Raw genomic sequence first — 20,242 nt, forward strand, 5'->3', positions numbered from 1 at the left:
ATTTTGCTAGTTCAATAGTTGTAAATCAGTAAGCATGTTAACATGAAGGGTAAATGGACAAATGGTAGAACTGCTTAGAAGGATAATCATTAATTATATCTTCATATTTTAGCTTTTTTGTGACATTATCTAAAATAATAGATGCAGTACTGAAGACAACATCTACTTTGAAAGATATCTTTGATTTACATCACTTTATATGTTACAGGAGTGCTTTTATTTTTTTTGAAGATGGAATAGATTGTATTTATTAGGTTGCAATAGTATTAGTTAATCACAAACTATGATGGTCTGTTTTTCCCAGGTCCAGAAGGAATTGAGAGGTTGGAAAACATTTAGGGGAAAGCTAATAATTATTGGAAATGTTCTCTATGTGTTTATTAAAACACTGTGATTTACAAAGTAATTCTGGTTGAGTTAGAGACAATACAGTGTTCCAGCACTGATCGCACCACCAGTGTTAACTTCGCTCCACCAGTGTACCTAGGCTCCCTGTCCCCTTCTTACTCCCCTCCCTTCCCACCATCCTGCATCTCGACATGTTCAGTTGTTAAATTTCAGGTTTCATGACTTAAGTGTTGTTGACGCTATTGTCAGGATATTTGTTATACGTTTTCTTTATACCACCAATGTACCTGAATCCTCTTGACCCCTGCCCCCACCCCCAATGCTTCCCATCTGTCTCTTCTTTCCTACACCCTGATTTCTTTCCTTCTCTGTCCTTCTCCTTCCTATATTATGGAGCTGAGTATAATCTAGGCACCCGCCCTGCCATTAAGACATTACATTCTCTCCTCCAATTATTCTAAATGTCACACATGTGAGATCATCCTGTATGTCTTATTTTGGATTACTTCATTTAGCATGATATCTACCAGTTCCATCTATGTTGGAGCAAATTACATCATTTTATTGTTTCTTGGGGCTGGAGTGATGGCACAGCAGGTAGGGCATTTGCCTTGCATGCGGCTGACCTGGGTTCCATTCCTCCGTCCCTCTTGGAGATGCTGGCAAGCTACCAAGAGTATCCTGCCCGCATGGAGCAGCCTGGCAAGCTACCTATGGTGTATTCCATATGCCATAAAACAGTAACAAGTCTCACAATGGAGATGTTACTGGTGCCCACTTGAGCAAATCGATGAACAATGGGAGGACAGTGCTACTGTTGTTTCTTAGAGCACTGTAGTATTTCAGTGTTTATACATACCACATCTTCATGATCCACATATGTATCTATGGGAATCTAGGTTCATTCCGTATCTTAGGTACTATACCTACAATGAATAAAGGTAGACATATAGCCCTTTGAATGAATGTTTTTCTATCCTGGGGGTAGACAGCCAAAAGTAGAATTGCTGGGCCCTATGGAAGCTCAATTCTAAGTTTACTGAGAACTCTCCATACTATTTTCCATAGGGATCCAATCAAACTGATTCACGCCATCAGTGGACGAGAGTTCCTTCTTCAGCACATTCCTGCCAATAAAGAGTGTTCCCAGTATTTTTGATATGTGCTATTCTACTGATGTAAGATGATACATCATTGTTGTCTTGACTTGGATTTCACTAGTAAGTGACGATGAGCATTTTTATGTGCCTATTTTGGCCATCTGTTGGTCTTCAGAGAAGCCTCTGTTCATTTCCTCTCCCCATTTTTTGATTTGGGGTTTTGTTATTTTTATTGTTGTTGATCTTTGTGAGTACTTTACATATTCTGGATATCAATCCTTTATCTGGTGCATTGAACGCAAATATTTCTCCTATTCAGCTGTTTTAGTTTTAGCTTGTGCTTGTTTTGCCAACAGACACTCTTTAATTTGAAATAGTCCCATTTATTTATTTTTTATTTGTAGCCTTTGACAATGGCATTACATCACTGAAGACACCTTTGAGCTCCAGATCTCAGATCACTGTGCCTATATTTTACTCAGTGTATCTTATAGATTCTGGTCTGATTATATGTAAGGTGTCATGTATGAGTTTTATTTTTTTACATGTGATTATACAGTTTTCCCAGCATCATTTATTGAAGGGACAGTCTTTATTCCATTTTATGCTCTATCTCCGTTTGCAAAAATTAGTTGACCTTAAATATGGTTGTTTTGCTTCGGCTTCCCTTGCCTATTCTATTCCAACCCATTGGTCAAAGAGTCTATCCTTATTTTAGTAACATGCTGTTTTGAACACTATGACTTTATAGTAATATACTTTCAAGTTAGGTAAAGAGATGTGCTCTAATTATTTCTTTCAGTATGGTTTCATCTGAGGTATTTTATGATTCTACACAAACTTTATTATTGACTGTTGTAAGTCCTTGAAGAATGTTGTGTGAATTTGGATAAGTGTTGAACTGAATCTATTATAGTTTAGATAGGATGTTTGACAATATTGATTTTTCTATTACAAGTGCATAGAATGTTTATCCATTTCCTAAGGTCTTCTTATATTTCTTGTCTTGAAGTATTCATGGCTTAGGTCATGGAGAACCACCTTTTCTGTTAGTTTGATTCCTCAGGACCTAATGTTTTTGGACACTATTTTAAGTGGGTTAGATTATTTGATCTCATTCCCCTCTCTCTCATTATTCATATATAGCAATGTAACCAATCTTTGTGTATTGACTTTGAAGCTGGTCACTTTGCTTTACTGGTTTATTGTTTCTAAGAGACATTTTGTGGACTGTTAGGATCTTTGATATATATTACCATATCATCTGCAGAAACAGATAATCTAAATTTCTCTTTGTTAATCTGGATATCTTTGATTTCCTTTCTTTGCCTGACTTCTTTTGCTAACATTTCTAATACATTGTTTAGTAAGAGTGGAGACAGTGGACAACTTTTTCTAGTGCCTGATCTCAGCAGGAATGCTTTCATATTTTCACCATTAAGAATAATATTGGGGGAAAGGACTAGAACAATAATACAGTGGGCAGGGTGTATGTCTTGCATACAGCTGACCTGGGTTCGATTCCCAGCATCCCATATGGTCTCCCAAGCACTGCCAGGAGTAATTTTTGAGTGCAAAGCCAGAAGTAACCCATGTACATTGTCACGTGTGCCCCAAAAATGAAAAAAAAATTAAAGAAAGAATATTGGCTATGGGATTTTTATAGGCAGAAGTTACCATCTAGAAGAAGGTTTCTTTCACTCCTATTTTGTTGAGGTGTTTTTTAAATCATGAATGCCTTTTGGGGATCTTATTAAAATCTTTCTGTGTATAAATTTATATGATTATGATTTTTTCCATTTTACTGATGTGGTCCATTATGTTATTGGATTTGTGTATACTGAATCATCCTTGCATTCCTGAGATTAATCCCAATTAATCATGCTTTATTTTTATGTGCTATTGGATTAATTTTGCTATTATTCCTCATTTAAGAATCTTGTGTCTTTACATACATTCTGTGTAGTTCATCTTTCTAGTGGTGAGAGCGGCATGTTGAAGTCCTCCACTATTATTGTGTTTCCATTCATGTGTTTCTTTAGGTATGTGAGCAAATGCCTTGGAGACTTTGCTGACCCTACATTTGATGCATATATATTGATTAAATATATCTTCTCTGTATCATTCCAATTTTAGTATAGGTGCTGCCGAAGCAAGCACAGCGGGTAGGGTATTTGCCTTGCACGCAACTGACTTGGGTTCGATTCCTCTGTCCCTCTCAGAGAGTGTGGCAAGCTACTGAGAGTATCCCATCTGCATAGCAGAGCCTGGCCAGCTACTTGTGCCATATGTGATATGCCAAAAACAGTAACAAGTCTCATAATGGAGATGTTACTGGTGCCTGCTCGAGCAAATTGATGAGTAATGCAATGACAGTGATACAGTGATATTGATTAAATTAGTACTGTTAGATTTATTGTTCCCTTGACCAATATGTAGTGTCTATCCCTTATTAGAGTGATTTTTTCACCTTTCTGAAAATAGATTATAGTACTTAAGAGCAGAAACCCTTCTAGCACAGTTAACCGCATCTTCTCTCACCCTTTCTGCCTCCTTTACATTCCCTCTGTGGTATTATTAATTCAGTGCTTAGTTTTGGATTAGTTTTATTCTCTTGATTTGTTTCTGGTATTTGTATTTCTCCTTCTCCTTATTTAGCTTAGCATTACACCTTCCAACTCCATCCATGTTGTTGCAAATGGCAAGGTCTCATAATTTCTTACAGCCAAGGAGTACTTCACTGTATATATTCACAGCTTCTTTATTCAGTCATCTATTCTGGAGCACTTGGATTGTTCCCAGATCTTGGCTATTGTAAACAGTGCTACAATGAACATGAGCATGTGTATATTTTTAAGACATATATATATATATATATATACATTAATGCTTTTTGTTTGGAGATACAGCATCTGGTAGTCTTCAGGACTTATTATTGGCTTTATGCTTAGGTATAATTCCTAGGAATACTTGGGATGGTGATAATATGTGGTGCTCGGTATTGAACCAGGGTTCGCTGCAGACAAGTCAAGTACTTTTACTCTTGTACTATCTCTGGGCCGTGAACTGTTTTATATTATTCAGACACCTGACAGTGGAACTGCTGGTAAGTCTATTTTCATAATTTTCAGATATGGATGTAAAATGGGCCAATTTACACTCCCGCTAACATCATATACAAGTTTCCTTCTCCATAACTTTGCCAGCACATATTACTTCTGTTCTTTGTGATACATGCCATTCTCAGGGATGTGAAGTTCTAATACTGTAGTTTTAATTTACATTTCCCTGATAATGAGCAATTTTTCATGTATCAAACTCTAATATATCTTCAATTTCTCATATCTACTAAATTGCCAAGGCAATGATAGCTTCATGTGCATCTCCAGTCAGCTTCTTCTTTTCACTTTAAAGACACTGCACTAGCTTGGTTGCTCTTGCCTCATAACTGTTTTTACTAACTCTCTTTTTCATTTATCATTCTCCACAATTCCACAGCTCACAAACTACATTGCTATTCATAATCCCTCCTCACCTCCCACCTCTCTTCTTACAAGTTCATGCATAACATCTTGGTTAACCTCACCTTTATTATTATTTTTTAAATTTGATTGAATCACCGTGAAATAGTTACAAGCTTTCATGTTTGTGTTACAATCTCACAATGATTAAACACCCATCCCTCCACCAGTGCACATTCCTCACTACCAATATCCTGGGTATACCACCCCCTTTACCACCCTCACCCTGCCTCCATGGCAGACAATATTCCCCATACTTTCTCTATACTTTTGGGCATTATGGCTTGCAACACAGACACTGAGAGGTCATCATGTTTGGTCTAGTATCTACTTTTGGCATGCATCTCCCATCCCAACTGGTTCCTCCAGTCATCATTTTCTTAGTGATCCCTTCTCTATTCCATCTGCCTTCTCCCCTTTGCTCATGAAGCAGTCTTCCAGCTATGGGGCACTCCTTTTGGCACTTGTATCTACTTTCCTTGAACCTCACCTTTATTATATATTCTTTTGTCTCTTTCCTGGTTACCCATACTATTTTTCAAGCTCCTACTCATGACCAGAAAAAATGTGACCACCTCCCTCTCATTCTGAGTCAGTCTCCATACTTCCTGGCTCATTCTCATAGTCTTACATACTTTACATCTCTTCAACATTTTTTGTCCAGCTATACTCGTTGAAATACTCCAATTTAATCATGACCTCTTTTAAGATAAATGCTTGATCTCATTTCTTTATGTCTCCATCATCTCTGATAACAATTATCACAGAGTAAGCACTCAAATATTTATTGAAATGAACTGTTTGATTGCCAGCAGTATCCTGGTAGATGCAAATTCTGAGAGCTTCTTGTACTTAAAAGAGGATGACAGCAGGTACTGGATGTCAAAAGAAAGAAATTTATATGGTTAATTCCACTTTTCTAAAAATAAATAACTCTCTAGTAGAAAATATCTGAGAAGAAGATACTGACTACCATTTCATTAGCAACAGATATTTCCTTAAAATGTGAAGAACAACAAAGTCTCTTCATTTCACCATGAAGGATTTCATCTATTTGGTCGCACCAATACATGATGGGTTGATAAAATGGCTGTAAAATTGTCGGCTAATCCAAACATCCTGTATTTTTATTCTCATAGAGAAGAACTTTCTCTCTTCCCTATACAGTAGCTGTTTAAACAAAATGACATAAATTCATTTTCTTGAGATCTGTATAGTCTCACCAAATTTCAGAAAGAAATCCTTAACTAAAAGCATAATTTTAAACACAATATCTTCTCCTCCCCCAGCCTATTTCTCTCTCTGTCAAGTTTTGGGCATTCTGGTTCAGAAGTTCCTCCTCTTTAGCTGATTAGAGGTTGACCCCCCCTTTTTTCATTTTTGAACACTTTATTGTTATTGAGACAACATGGTTATGATAATATTAGTGCTTTTGGTGTCCCAAATCACTGCACTACCAGAAAAAAAAGTGACAAGACTCTTATGTCCTGAATTATGTCCTACCTCCAGTTTCTCTGTGCCAATTTCATCTCACCATGACACAATCTACCATTAATGAGCATCTGGAATAAGCCAGGTCTTCACTTCAGAAAATCCTATATTTTAATTTCATAATACCTTATATTGGTAATGGCCCCACATAACAGATGAGGGTAGTGAATCTACTTGAGCAAGGCTGATGGTGATTACTGGGGTCTACTATCCTACACATCTCCAATACATACAACATGTAATCTCATAATTACATACTTGAAATCCGTAGAAAGCAAAAGTATAAATGGAGACAGCAAAATAATTATGTCCAGATTTTAGTAAACTAAGTTTATTTCTACTATTTCAAGTTGTCAAATTTTCTTTTTTATTCCTAACCTGCTTTTTTCTCATTTGAAGCACATCAGGCACAGAATCAAATTGACACAAATTAATTTTTTTAGTTGAGAGAGATTGGGACAGACTTGGCAGGTCTCAGGTGTACTCGCTTCTAGCAGTGTTTGGGGACCATAAGTGTTGCTGGGAATCAAACTGAAGTCAATGTATGCAAAGCGAATGTCTTAACCCTTATACTATTTCTCTGGTTCCAGAGATATAAATTTAAAGTCAAGTCCCTCACTGGCCACCTTACCAAGACCCTGGGCACATTACATAAATTCTCTGCTTCAGGTTTCCTAGTCTACATAGAGATTATTATTATCTAAATCTAACTATATCTAACTCTTAAGGCTAAAACTGATGCCAAATATGAAACAACTTTCATGAATTAACTTTGTTCTATAGTCTCATCAACCTAAAGACTTTTCCAGATATCTATTTAACTGTTTTTCTTTCATCTTTTCCAAAGAACTCTCTTTTCTCTCTCTTTTTGGTCTTTAGAATCTCTCTGTTGCTCTGTTTTGCTCTTTCTTGTTCTGTCTCTATTTTCCCTTGGTAGAAGAATCAGAGAGCTACCAATCCTAATTAAATGTTTTCCAGCATTTAAATATGTAAATTCAATTATAATTAAAATAAAAAGATGGGAAACTCATTGAGGTCTGATAATGGCTAAGATCCTAGTGCCATGCATGTATTTTTCTCATTTATATCTCTCAACCATTCATAAATAGAACAAAAAACAGTTCTATTTCATAGAGATTCAACATAAGGTAGTGTACTGAGATTAGTTGTTTCACCAGGGTCAAAAGTCTAGTAATAAGTGACCAACCCAGGTAGCTTACCCTGAATATCTGTATGTGCTATTGTCATCCATCTTTAAAATGGCAGCAGCGGGGTTAATGGGAGAAGAGGCAACAGAACCAAAGGCCCTCCTGATGTAGGCAGGTAGATAGGGAAAGGCCCTTGACAATGAAACTTAGATTAACAAAGTCTCTTGGAAGGAGAATCCTGAGACTGACCTACCCTGTAGTTACAGAAAACAGACCTTGATAAGACCTTGAGGAGGTTGGACCCCTTCCCCATGAAGTTCCTGGAATTCCATCGACCTCTCCCTTAATCTGATTAAAATGTGATCCAGCCTAAAGAAGACCCAGCCTCCCTTGGTAACCTCCTTAGCAATGGACTTTTACCTGGGAAGAAGCCCCCAGTGGGGGCAGGTTGAAGAGACCTTATAAAAGACACCTTGAACAAAGGAAGTGTGCGCATATGCTGCCTGAGCCCACGTGCTGCTTGTGCCCACGTGGCTGAGCACATGTGGTGCCCGAGCACATGTGTTGCCTGCATCTCCCACCTTGAGATGTGTACTTTTATGCTTTCGTGTCCAGTGCTAGGATGTGTGTAGAGCTCTCTCCACCCTTGGAGAAGCCTGCGTTCTCTCTTGAGCGCATTATTCTTACTATTCTCTCTCCCAGTTATCCCTTCCTCCTTCCCTCAGAAACCTCTAAATAAAATCTGTTACTTCACTGCTTGTCTACTCCTGAAATTCTTTTCCGAGAGTGAAACAAGAACCCAGTAACTCTGGGTCCTGGGTGGTAGAGGCGGTTAGGGAGAAAGTGACCGTCTTTCTCCTCCCCGCTTCACATAAGTCACCTGTGGGGCCCACTGACATCACTCCGATATAAATGTCAGGTGTGCCATGTCTACATTCACCAATATTGTTTATAAAATAACAGCAATAAAAGAGAGCAATTTTTTTCTTTTAAGATCCTCCTCACTGCTATGTAAGGTACTGTGTTATTGTGACTTGCAGTAGTAATGGACCTGAACAAACATTTTCTGTAAATCAGAAGCCTCAGTGAAACCATTTTGATCCTTCTTATGTGTTTTTACTCTTCTGATCTGACCAAGAATGGCTTGACACATTCACCAACTAAAGAAATGAAGGAAAACAAGAAGTTTAAACATCAGAAACCGTCAGGACAATTCTCCATTTAAATGCAATTATAATAAAACTTATTCCCTACCCTAGATTATATGACACAATTTCCATCAATATAATAACCTGAAAACAATAGGTATTGTGGAAATAATTTTATATAGTGAAACGTGTTCATATTTTGCAGACCCAATTACTTGAAATTTTAGCAAGGATATTACTCAAAGAGAGGGATTGCTTTTTACTGGACTTTTTCTCTTGATAGAATGTAATAACTGTGTATAGATTTCTCCAACTGCTAGAAGTTATGAACTGGGATTTACCAAGAAGGAAAATGCTCCAATACAGTATTATATGCTTATTGAATATTTTACTTTATTTAGCTGATTCCTTTTTAAGTACTTCTAGAAGTTTCAGAGCAATAAAAAATGAATACTGAAATCTTCAAATAAGAAAATACAATTTTATGAGCAAGTGTTTTATTTCTGCTCATTCCCTGCAAACCAAATCTATACTAAGAAAAATTCTATTCTGAACACGATTGAAACTTTATGAGTATTGAATTTCCATCCAATTTCATAGATTTCAAATAGAGTGATAAACTTAAGACTAGCAGGGCTGCAAATGACATTGTTTAGATAAACACATTTTGCCCGAATTATCCTGATACCAGCATTAGAAGCTCTAGGCATTTTGGAACTAAGATTCTGGCTTAGGTTCTTAAGAAACAACACTACTTATCTCAACAAAAGCTCTCTTTTAAAATGCTTTTTGGGAAACATTTAGATTAGAAGCTTTCCATTGTGATGCAAATAATCATAAAGGTATTCATTCCAGAAAGACAAAAGCTTAGAAAAGCAGAACTATTGAAAGCACTGGATATTAACAGAGAGCAATCAACTTGCCCTCTGGTCATTCCATTTTAATCTACATCATGAAAAAAAGCCTATACAATATCAAAAAAGGATTGTCTGGGATAATGAAAATGTTTAGACAATGTTGGATGGATACTATAAAATAAATTAATGTCATTTTCCTTTTAGGTAAAATGAGAAGTTTATTTTTCATTAGTAAAAAACAAATGATATTCTATATAGTGTGTTCTGTTTTGCATAAACGTCTTTGCCAAATTTCAATATTTCCCAAGCAAGAAGCAGATCACTTAACTGTGTAATGGAAATTTGGTCTCATACTGAGTAAATCATTCACTGAAATTCACTATTTTGGAACAGTTTGTTGCCACCTAGTAAGAGAAATCTCATGGTTTCAGTTTGAGGGAATAATATTCTATCAGTTTAATAGCTTTGCTTTAGCACAAAGTGATGTTGTTCTTTTCTTGTTGGTTATAGAAACAACGTCTTGTAATTTACACAGAGCCAGAGAACATAAATACATCTTCCTTGTCCAAAACCCTTATGGAAGGTATTAATTAGTTTCCAATCAAACTAGTTCCTCCTTTCCCTAGATTCAACATTGAATAATACTTCTCAGCTTTGCTTGCAACTGGGTATGGCCATGTACGGCAAGTTCCAGCCAATGACTATGAGTAGAATTAGTTGTGTACGACTTACTCTCAGCTAATCAGAAATTCCTATGAGCATACTTATTCCTCAACTGCCCATGAATTACATCAAATGTTGTGATATTCTAGGTCAGAAAGATGGGAAAGGTGCTTGGGTCCTTGAATGACTGTATACAGGGATGCTAATTTTGGACTTTACCAGAACAAAAAATAAACCTTTACTGTGATGTAAGCTAGGGAAATCCAGATATCTAGTATAGTGGCTAGTACTATCCAACTAGTACATTAACATCATCAAATACACTGTTTGAGCAAGAACAATTACCATTTCAAAATAAAAAGACATGTACTACTTTAATTAACAATCACTACAACTAAAAGAGGAAAGATATTTAGAAAGTTAATCAAAACACAATTATGGGTGTAAGGAAGATAGGCGCCTAGTCTTAGTGATTAGGGTGACTTGATTGACAAGACCCAAACACCAAGATGGGGAATGGTAAATATACTGCAATAACATTGACTTTTAAGACACAAGTGCATGCAAATTCCAAGCGCTGATCTTGGCTTTCTTTGTAGGCTTGAGCAATTTGTTTAATCATCCCTACAACTGATTCCTCATCTACAAAATAGGGAGGATGAAACTGAATTGATAGGCCTTTGTAAAAATGTCATACAAATTCACATATATGAAGCACAAAATGATCTCCCTCGGGTGGGATATAAAGAATCATAGTGAGGAAATACATACCCAAAGGCAACAGAAACTGAGAATGGATCTTCATCAGAAAGCACCAAGACTGGGAAATTGGGGGTGGACAGGTGGGAAGGGGACTCTGGGACAGCAGTGGTCAAAGTTAGTGGACACTCTGGTGGAAGGTGTGGTACTGGAATGTGTTATGCATGAAACCATACCATGGACAGTATTGTAAATCAGGGGGCCTAAAATAAAACACACACACATAAGAATCACCATTTGCTATTTATAACATAATAAATAGAAGCTACTATAATTAAGAATTTACATAGTATGTACAAGTATGACTAATAATATTTTGCAGGTTTTTTTTTTTACTCTGGTTACTCTTCCCCCTTCATTGGTATATCATTGCCAGCCAGGTATTCTGCTTATACTTCCTTAGGGAAGTGCTGACTCTGCAGAACAGAAATTCTGGAGACATAGATCTTTGGCTCATTTTGCTTTTTGGGTCACACCCAGCGATGCACAGGAGTTATTCCTGGCTCATGCACTCAGGAGTTACTCCGGGCCGTGCTCGGGGGACCGTATGGGATGTTGGGAATCGAACCCAAGTGTGCTGCGTGCAAGGCAAATGCCCTACCTGCTGTGCTATCATGCCAGCCCCGAAAGATTATTTTTCCTGCCTGTTAAACTAGAAAAGATTCCATTGATTGTGGGCAGAAGGGGCAACACTGTAATAGAAATAAGAATATTAAATATACATTAATTTGTCTCAGGGAGATGCAAGAGAATTTGATAGAAGAGTTGACCTGGGCCTCATTCTGATGGAAAGTCTCAGAGGGGAAGAGAATAGTTTTCACTGCTCTCCTCCCTTTATTTCTCTTCCCTACCACAAAACAGTCATTGTGAATCACTTTGCCTGACAGAAGAGTACAGGAGATGTCTATGCAGATGGGACTTAAACAGCCTCCTCATGTTCCCACCCACCCCAGTATGGCACACTGAATGGTACAGTCATTTCCGGTATTATACAATGAGGGCATCAAAGAAGCAGAGACATATTCCAATCTGAAGATGCCACCACAGACAGGAATGAAAGATGGTCCAGGAGGAGAAGACTGACTGCTTGAACCAACAACCAAGGATATGATGGAGAGAGAGACTGTCATCTCTATGGCCACCAGCCCAGGAGATGGCAACGAAGGAGAAAACATTCTGCCACATTATGCATCATGCTTACCACGCCCACTCCTTGCTTTGCAGCTACATAAGCCTGACTGGACAAAAATAGTATTCCCTCTCGTCTGCCAAATTACATTCAGTGATGTAAAGATAAATTACTGAATAGAGTTGTAGACTGAACATCTTGGTACAGTAGTTAGAACTGTGCACTATTTTCATAAATGCAATGGAGTCATAGGAACTGAAGTTCGCTATTCAAACTTTTCATATATCTTTTCCTTCAGTTTCACTTGTCTAAGACTTACTTCGATCAGTAATGACTGTTCTAGCGTCTTGGTTGCCGGTCTTGTTCTTCAAATTCTGGGCAGCAGTGATGAGTTCTTCCAACTGGGGCCGTCTCTGCTCCAAGTCCTGTAGTGTTGCCTGAGGAACAGATAGGACTTAATATTGAGGTTCTCCAGCATTGTGCATTCCTTTTATGTAATTCAAAGTACAATTTGTAAACCAAACAAAGCACTTTTAGAAATTAAAAAAAAAATGTTATGAGATATAAATCTCCAATGCGTAAGACTTTACAGAGAACAATTTAACAAGAGATGTGCTTCATTCTTGTATATACCCAAAAAATTTCAAATGAAAATCTTGATTACAGATTTGTTTCACTCCTTAAAGAGCTTAGAAAGAGTCATTACACAATCCCTGGGTTTATTTAAACTAATATGTGTGTGCTATGCGTACGAAGTGTACATTTGAATGATGATAATGTATTTAAGAGGAAGACTTGCAATCTCATTCTGTGATGCCATAATTAAAGTGTATATTTAAGAACAGAAAAAGCCCAGAAGTGATTTAAAAGCCATTAACTTATTTAACTTGGTACCTGAGACTCTGCATCGATAAAATGAGGTAATATCAATGAGTTAAATCATTCTTTTTTTCCACAGTCACCCCAATAAAAATCATTAGGCTCCTTTTTCTCATCCAAGAATAAATGAATGAGTGGAGGAAGACCAGAAAGCTACATTTTAAAGCAAGTCTTAATCCTTATGAGCAGGCAAGTTTCGAAAGAGCATTAGTGTTCATATTCTTTATCTTAACAGATTTTATTTTAAATCTGTTTTAATAGAAAAAAACCCACATTTAAAAAAATATATAGGTAAGTGGCACTATTAGTCATTACTCATATCAGAACACCCTAACTTCCAAGGACTGAAGCAACAGTACAGTGGATACACCATATTTGATCCCCCAAATCCCATATGGTCCTCAAGCACCACCAGGAGTAATTCTTGAGTACAGAGACAGAAGCAAACCTGGATCACTACCTCGTATGGCCCCAAACAAAAACAAACAAACAGACAAAAAGAAAATCCTAACTTTCTGAAGAGTTCATATATTGTCTCTGTACACTGATGGGGCCCTAGTTCTAATGATATTTCCAGGGAAATGTGTGAAAATTAAGAGAGCTTCCTTATTCGCATTCTAAAACAATTTATTTTAATTTCAGTCTGGGCAAGTATAAGGAGCATTTATTATTCTATAACCACAATGTCACTGAAATGTTACACACATTTTCTCATTTTTACTTTCCAAGTACCTACACTAATAACCAAGCTAGAGAGCTTCATAGTTTTAAATCTTCTATCCTTTTCACCAACTAATGAAAGCAAAGAGATAAAATGAGGTAGACAGGAATGCTTATGAAACTTGTTTATTATGCTATTTGACTCCTGATGATTTTCTAACCATCTTTGGGGTTTGTACAAAACTGGCCTTTGATTATTCTATAGTTGTTTCTTTTGTGAATAAACAGGAGACAGCTCTTATGATTTAAGCTCAATTGCTTTTGGTCTTACAAAAATAACGGGAAGAACTTATCCAAATACTACACATTTATTTTGAACTTTTTTTTCCCTTTCTGTACTGAAAAACTGGAGGGGCTAACTTTTAACAATTTTTCCACATTTGTAAGCTGTGATTGCTCAGAAGAAAAATCCAATTTTCAGGTTTCTAACTTTTATGGTTTCTTTACACAAAAGGGTGTTTGAAATATGGAACAAATTACCAAAGACAGCTATTGAAGTAAGTGGCATAAGTCAGTTGGAGAGTACTGAACAAATTTTAAAGTAGAAACCATGTAGTAACATATAGATTTTACATAAAAGATGTTTTCTAGGGATAGAATAGTAGACTCTGGTCATCTGTGACATAGCAAATTGGAAAAGGGCTTTAAAATTCCTGACTCTTAAATATTTAATGCATCGAATAGATATTTAAAAAAAAGGAAGCTTACCCAGGAAAAGTAAAGCAAAATATTCCTTTCAAATTTAACAAGTAATTTAAAATATACAGAGATAATAAAGCTCATGGATTTACTTAGTGACTCATCCTTTAATTTTTAAAGTATTTATCAAGTTCTAAGCACGATCTTAGATACTATGGAAATAGTAAAGAACCTTGCATTTATTGTGGTTTGTGCAAATTAAGGGGCCCTGATAGCAGTGTACTTTGAAACTTGAGAATTTCCATGTAAACCCAATTATCAATATTTTCATTTTTCTTTGATTGGCTATTGCCACCACATAATCAGAATATTTTTCTGTTGTCCAGCTTGTGGTACAAGACTCAATGTGAGCTCAATTTTTCTCCTCCTTTTAAGATTATAAAGTTTATTTCATAAGAAGTATTTTTGAGCAGCAACTTGATCAACTTAAATCCGAACCTTACCAGACTTTAAATTAAACCTGACCACAATGAACAGCTTCTGCAGCTGAAATTAGCAAGCATGTCAATTTAAACTTAAAACAAGCCATTTTCCTCTCTAATGAACAAAATAAGTCTCGGGGTATTGTGAAACCTGTTCTCTAGTTGGTTGATTCTCTAATTCTGCTGACAGACACATGCTTTGTAAGCACCTGAAAAGATTATTAATGACATCCTTTGAAGCAGCTTCCTTAAAAATCTAAGAAGATTCACAACTGCATTAAATCTATGCAGTTCTACCAAGTATTTTTTAACAAAAAATACAGTTCTGTATCCTGCTTTTGGGTCAACACCTCCATTTCAAAAAATAAACTGTGAAGAAATCATATACTGCTATGAATGCATCAGACACTGTTACTATTAAATAGGGGATTCTCAAAAGAGTAAGATGGATATTTTCTCCTTTGATTTTCTTTCCAGAAATAATGGGTAGGGTTTGAATACAAGGTGCATTTAGTTTTTGTTGTTTGTTTGTTCAAGATATTAAAAAAGTGACTGAAAGAGCTTTTTGCAAAGGAGGACACATATAAGAAATAAAAGATTATTTTTTTTTATTTGGTGGGTGTTATTATATTCTATTTAGTTGCCATTCTAATTTCTTTGACCTGAGAGTTTCATTTTATAACACCATAACAACCAATACAGTGACCTTCATATCCATTCAATACAGTCATACACAGAAAAGCTCATAAGGTCTAATCATTAGTCAAACAGCCCACTTCCAAAATATCCATCTAAGAAATTCTGTTTTCTATCCCACTTTCAGTTCTTTTACCAGATGCTACACTCTCAAAAACACTATTTCTACTCTAATCTTTATTCTCATATGACTTCCAATTTCCCCTTTCTAGCTTTAGTGTGCTATAATTTTGATGTTAAACAAATAGAATGGTAATCACATTTACTTTTTAATGAACTGAGCCCCGCTATTCATTCTACACATAATTTAAGTGAATAAAACTAAAACCATTACATGCTTAGCAGTACCTAAGCATGACAATTGATCATGTCTATATGAATTCTATCATTCTGAAAGAAACAAACACCAGAGAAGGAAGGAATCGATGCTATTTCTAAGGATTCCTAAGCCAGCTACTGGGCATTACTAAAAACAGCTTACCCCTTGGAGATGAGAATTCATCATGGATTCCACTAGCTGAGCAAAGAAGAGGGAAAAAAAATCTTCAAATACAAAGTGAAGCAGAAGTCCTTAATCCTACTAAGTCGCCCCAGGGTTGAGGAAAGTGGTTATAAATAGCAATCCTATAAAACAGGAGCTAAACAATGAAGCTATACATTCTATAAGTAGGTCATTTTAGTATCTTAGAAAGAATTATACTTTGTTATTTTATTTATTAAAATGAAATTCCACTCAAATAGAATACTCTAAATGTCTACTTGACTATTTAACATCTATATGCCTTTAGATGTCTAAGAAATGACATCAACAAACTATATTTGACAACAAAAATCCACACTATCACATTGCTACCTCTGGAACAAAGAACCAGGCAATTACCACTTGTTACATTCAGAAAATAAACATGAATTCAACTTCAACATAAAATAAAACCACAGACCTTCAACTGCTTACAAGTTTAAAAGTTAGCATTCAACTTTGACAAGGTGAAAGAGATCATAGAATCAGTTTATGTATGGCAAAAAACAAACATTTAGGTCAGGTCAGTGCTAAATTGCAGCTTTTCTAGTATCTGAATGAATTTAACCTGTGAGGATGCTAATCATCTGTCTAGCTTTCAACTGCCTCAATAAGCACCTTGGTCAAACCCAGGGTCATCTTCATTGTCCTCTACTTCCTCACTTCTTATTTGTATTTTCAACTGACAGATTATTTACTGCTTAGCATGACTCCCCTACTTTTCTGAATGCTTACCAGCATCCCTGCTGGTAACTAGCTCATCAGCTACTTCGTGACTGATCTTTTGTCCTTCTTTCATTAAAATATACTTTTGTAAAAACCGTTTTATTATAATTTCAAAATTTGAGAAATGTTTACCCTTCACCTAGATTCACAAATTAGCATTTGCCACATTCTATTTATATTTATAATGTATATGTATTTATAACATTAGAGTGATCTCTGAACCATTTGAAGCTATCATTCCCTTTACATTTAAATATTTTTGTGGGCGACTATACCCCCCCAAGTACCCAGGGATGACTTTTGGCAATGCTCAGGGGACCATAGTTGGCATCAGAGAATGACCCTGGGCCAAGCTGCATGGAAGGCAAGTGCCTTACCCCTATATTATCTCTCCAGCCCTACTCATCAACACTTAAGTACTTATTAGGTTAAGAACAAAAGCATTCTCTTTCATAACTTCAGCTTGGTTTCAATGTTAGGAATTCAGTATTACAAATATAATATCTGTAGTTTTATTTATAATGTGACAATTATTCTTGTAATCACCATTGATTTAATGGTCCAGGTGCATTTAGTGGTCTTATCTCTTCAGTCTCATTTTATCTGAAGTAGTTCTTTGCTTTTCAGTGAATTTCACATTAGTGTTTTTTAAAAAAAGAGGTTAGGTATACTATAGAATGCCTCCCAGTTTGTGTTTTAGCATTCTTTAAGTACTTAAACGATGACAGTCACTGAGCCCAGCAGAGGCGAGTTTCAAAAAGAAAACAGAAGCAGTCCTGAGGAGAGGCAGTAAATAAGCAATTAAAACATGCCAAGGAGTCATTGGAGGGGAGACACAGGGAATTATGAAAGCATACAGGGGATCTACATCACAACACTGAAGGGTCAAGGAGGCTCTTCTGAAAGCAGTAGAGTTGATAGAATCTTCAGCACTTCTCTGTCTAAATTAGATAGCAACTGTTTTCATTGTCTTTTGGCTTCTATTTTTAGAGCCTTTTCCTCCAGCATTATTTGGATATATTTGAATAGAGAAAAAAAATGCTATACTGATATTTTGAGAAATATGTCTTGAAATGATCACTTAATTAACATATTCATCACCCATTATATGTGTATAAAAATACAATTCAGGGGCAGAGAGAGATTGTACAGTGAGTAGGTAGGATGTTTGCCTTAGAGGCAGCCAAGCCAAGTTTGATCTCTGATACCACATGTTGTGTCCTGAGCACTGCCTAGAGTGATCACTGAGCACCTCTGACTGTGCCTTGCCCCATCAAACTAGACAAAACAGAGTGTCTAGAGCAATAGTACAGCAGGTAGGGTGTTTGCCTTGCATGTGGCTGACCTGAGCTTAATCCTTGGTATCCCATATGGTCTCTGAGCACCGTCAGGAGTAATTCCTGAGTTCTGAGCCAGGAGTATCCCCTGACCACCACCAGGTGTGACTCCCCCCCCAAAAAAAACCCCAAAAATAATTCTTATGATCTACTTTCTTATGATCTCTATCAAGTACACAATGTATTCTTATTAATTTTTTTTTTTTTGCTTTTGGGGTCACACCTGGAGATTCACGGAGGTTACTCCTGGCTTTGCACTCAGAAATTACTCCTGGTGGTGCTCAGGGGACCATATGGGATGTTGGGAATCGAACCTGGGTTGGCCGCGAGCAAGGAAACCCCCTACCTGCTGTGCTATTACTCCATCCTGTATTCTTATTATGTATAGATAACACACTGTGCATAATATCGCTAGAACTTTTCTACAAGTGAAAGTTTGTACCCTATTGCTATCATTTTCCTACTTCCTTCACCACTGGGACCTGGAAAACTCTCAGAAAGCAACTTTCTACATGATTCCACATAAAAACTCACGTACATCACTTGTGTTTCTGGGCCTGTTTTATATCACTCAGCACATGTTTTTTCAGGCTTCCACATTATTGCAAATAGCAGGATCTCCCTCTTTCTTGAGGCCTGAACAATATTCCATGGGACATGTATATGTTAAATATTAGGTACAAAATTTAATATCCCACTTTCTTGGATATTATTGTTTCTGCATCTTGCTGTGGGTAATGCTGCAGTGTACATGGGAGTTTAGATAAATTACAAGATATGGATTTCATATCCTTTGACTAAATACCCAGAAACAAGATTGGTATAACATATAGTAGTTCTATTTTTACTTTTAGAGGGACCTCCATTCTGTTTTCCATAGTAGCTGTACCAGTATACATCTCCATAAACAGTGTACAAGAGTCACCTTATTTCCACATCCTCTCCAATACTTGCATCTAATAGTTATAATAAACATATTATCTATAGTTAATTATTAGCTAGTTGTGGTTTTGTCTTACATTTCTAAGATGATAGACAATGCTGAACACATTTTTATATACCTTCTGGTACGTTATATATATATATATATATATATATATTCTTCTATAAATGTCAACTCAGGCCCTTAGCCTATTTTGAAATTAGGTTATTACTTTTATAATTTTATTATTTGATGCTGAGTTGTTTATGGTCTTCATATATTTTGAATATTAGCCCTTATTGCACATATGGATTCAAAATATCTGGGCAGTTTATCCCTTTGCTTTGTGGGAAGCTTTTTCCGCAGGCTGGTGTACTCCCGCTAATCTGTTTTTGCTTTTATTATTTGTGAGTTTGGTACCATATTCCAGAAGTCATTGCCCAGATCAGTATCAAGAATCTCTAATTTCATGTTTCTTCTAGTGCTTTACAATTTCAGATTTTAAATACAACTTCTTTGAGGCACCAAGAATGATGTGCAATGCTTTAACCTCTAGGATATTTCTCACTGTGGACAGCAGCTGGTGCATTTGGAACATTGTAGACAAGCCCCCACAGACTACTTACCATCAATGACCAAATGTGGTGGAGATTCTTAAGTAAGACTCTGGAAACATTGGTTTCCTCTGGTTTTTTCAGTCTCTGATCCCTAACAGCTTTTTAGACATCACAGAACCTGGGGATACTTCTCCCAACCAGTTTTACTTCTTTCAACTCCTGTCAGACTTTGCTTAATGGCTCTTCCACCTTCCCTGATATCCACCTTATTTCCATTCACAAAGATATTTGCTATATAAAAGTCGATATCCTAGTTCACACTCTCTTGCTATGTTTTATTGGCAGTCCCAATGCATTTACTTTTAACCTTAAGGTCTAAGTCTATAACTGACTCTTCAGATTCATATAACATGATGATACCATCATATTCCCACACGGCTGAGCCTGGCAAGCTACCCGTGGCATATTCGATATGCCAAAAACTGTAACAAGTCTCACAATGGAGATGTTACAGGTGCCTGCTCGAGCAAATCGATGAACAACAGGATGACAGTGCTATAGTTCTACCATCATATTATCAACTGAATATATAATTAACAC

At 36.5% G+C, this 20,242-nt stretch overlaps 1 protein-coding gene across 1 annotated transcript in view; it reads right to left on the reverse strand.

Annotated features, from left to right (window-relative positions):
- Positions 1-20,242, reverse strand: part of DMD (dystrophin) — a 2,715,231-nt gene that overhangs the window by 682,923 nt on the left and 2,012,066 nt on the right. The window contains exon 53 of the mRNA XM_055122927.1: positions 12,484-12,601. Within this exon, the coding sequence (XP_054978902.1) occupies positions 12,484-12,601 (118 nt within the window). The remainder of the gene's footprint in view (positions 1-12,483; positions 12,602-20,242) is intronic.

Source organism: Sorex araneus, chromosome X (assembly GCF_027595985.1).
Source record: "Sorex araneus isolate mSorAra2 chromosome X, mSorAra2.pri, whole genome shotgun sequence".
Classification (NCBI taxonomy): domain Eukaryota; kingdom Metazoa; phylum Chordata; class Mammalia; order Eulipotyphla; family Soricidae; genus Sorex; species Sorex araneus.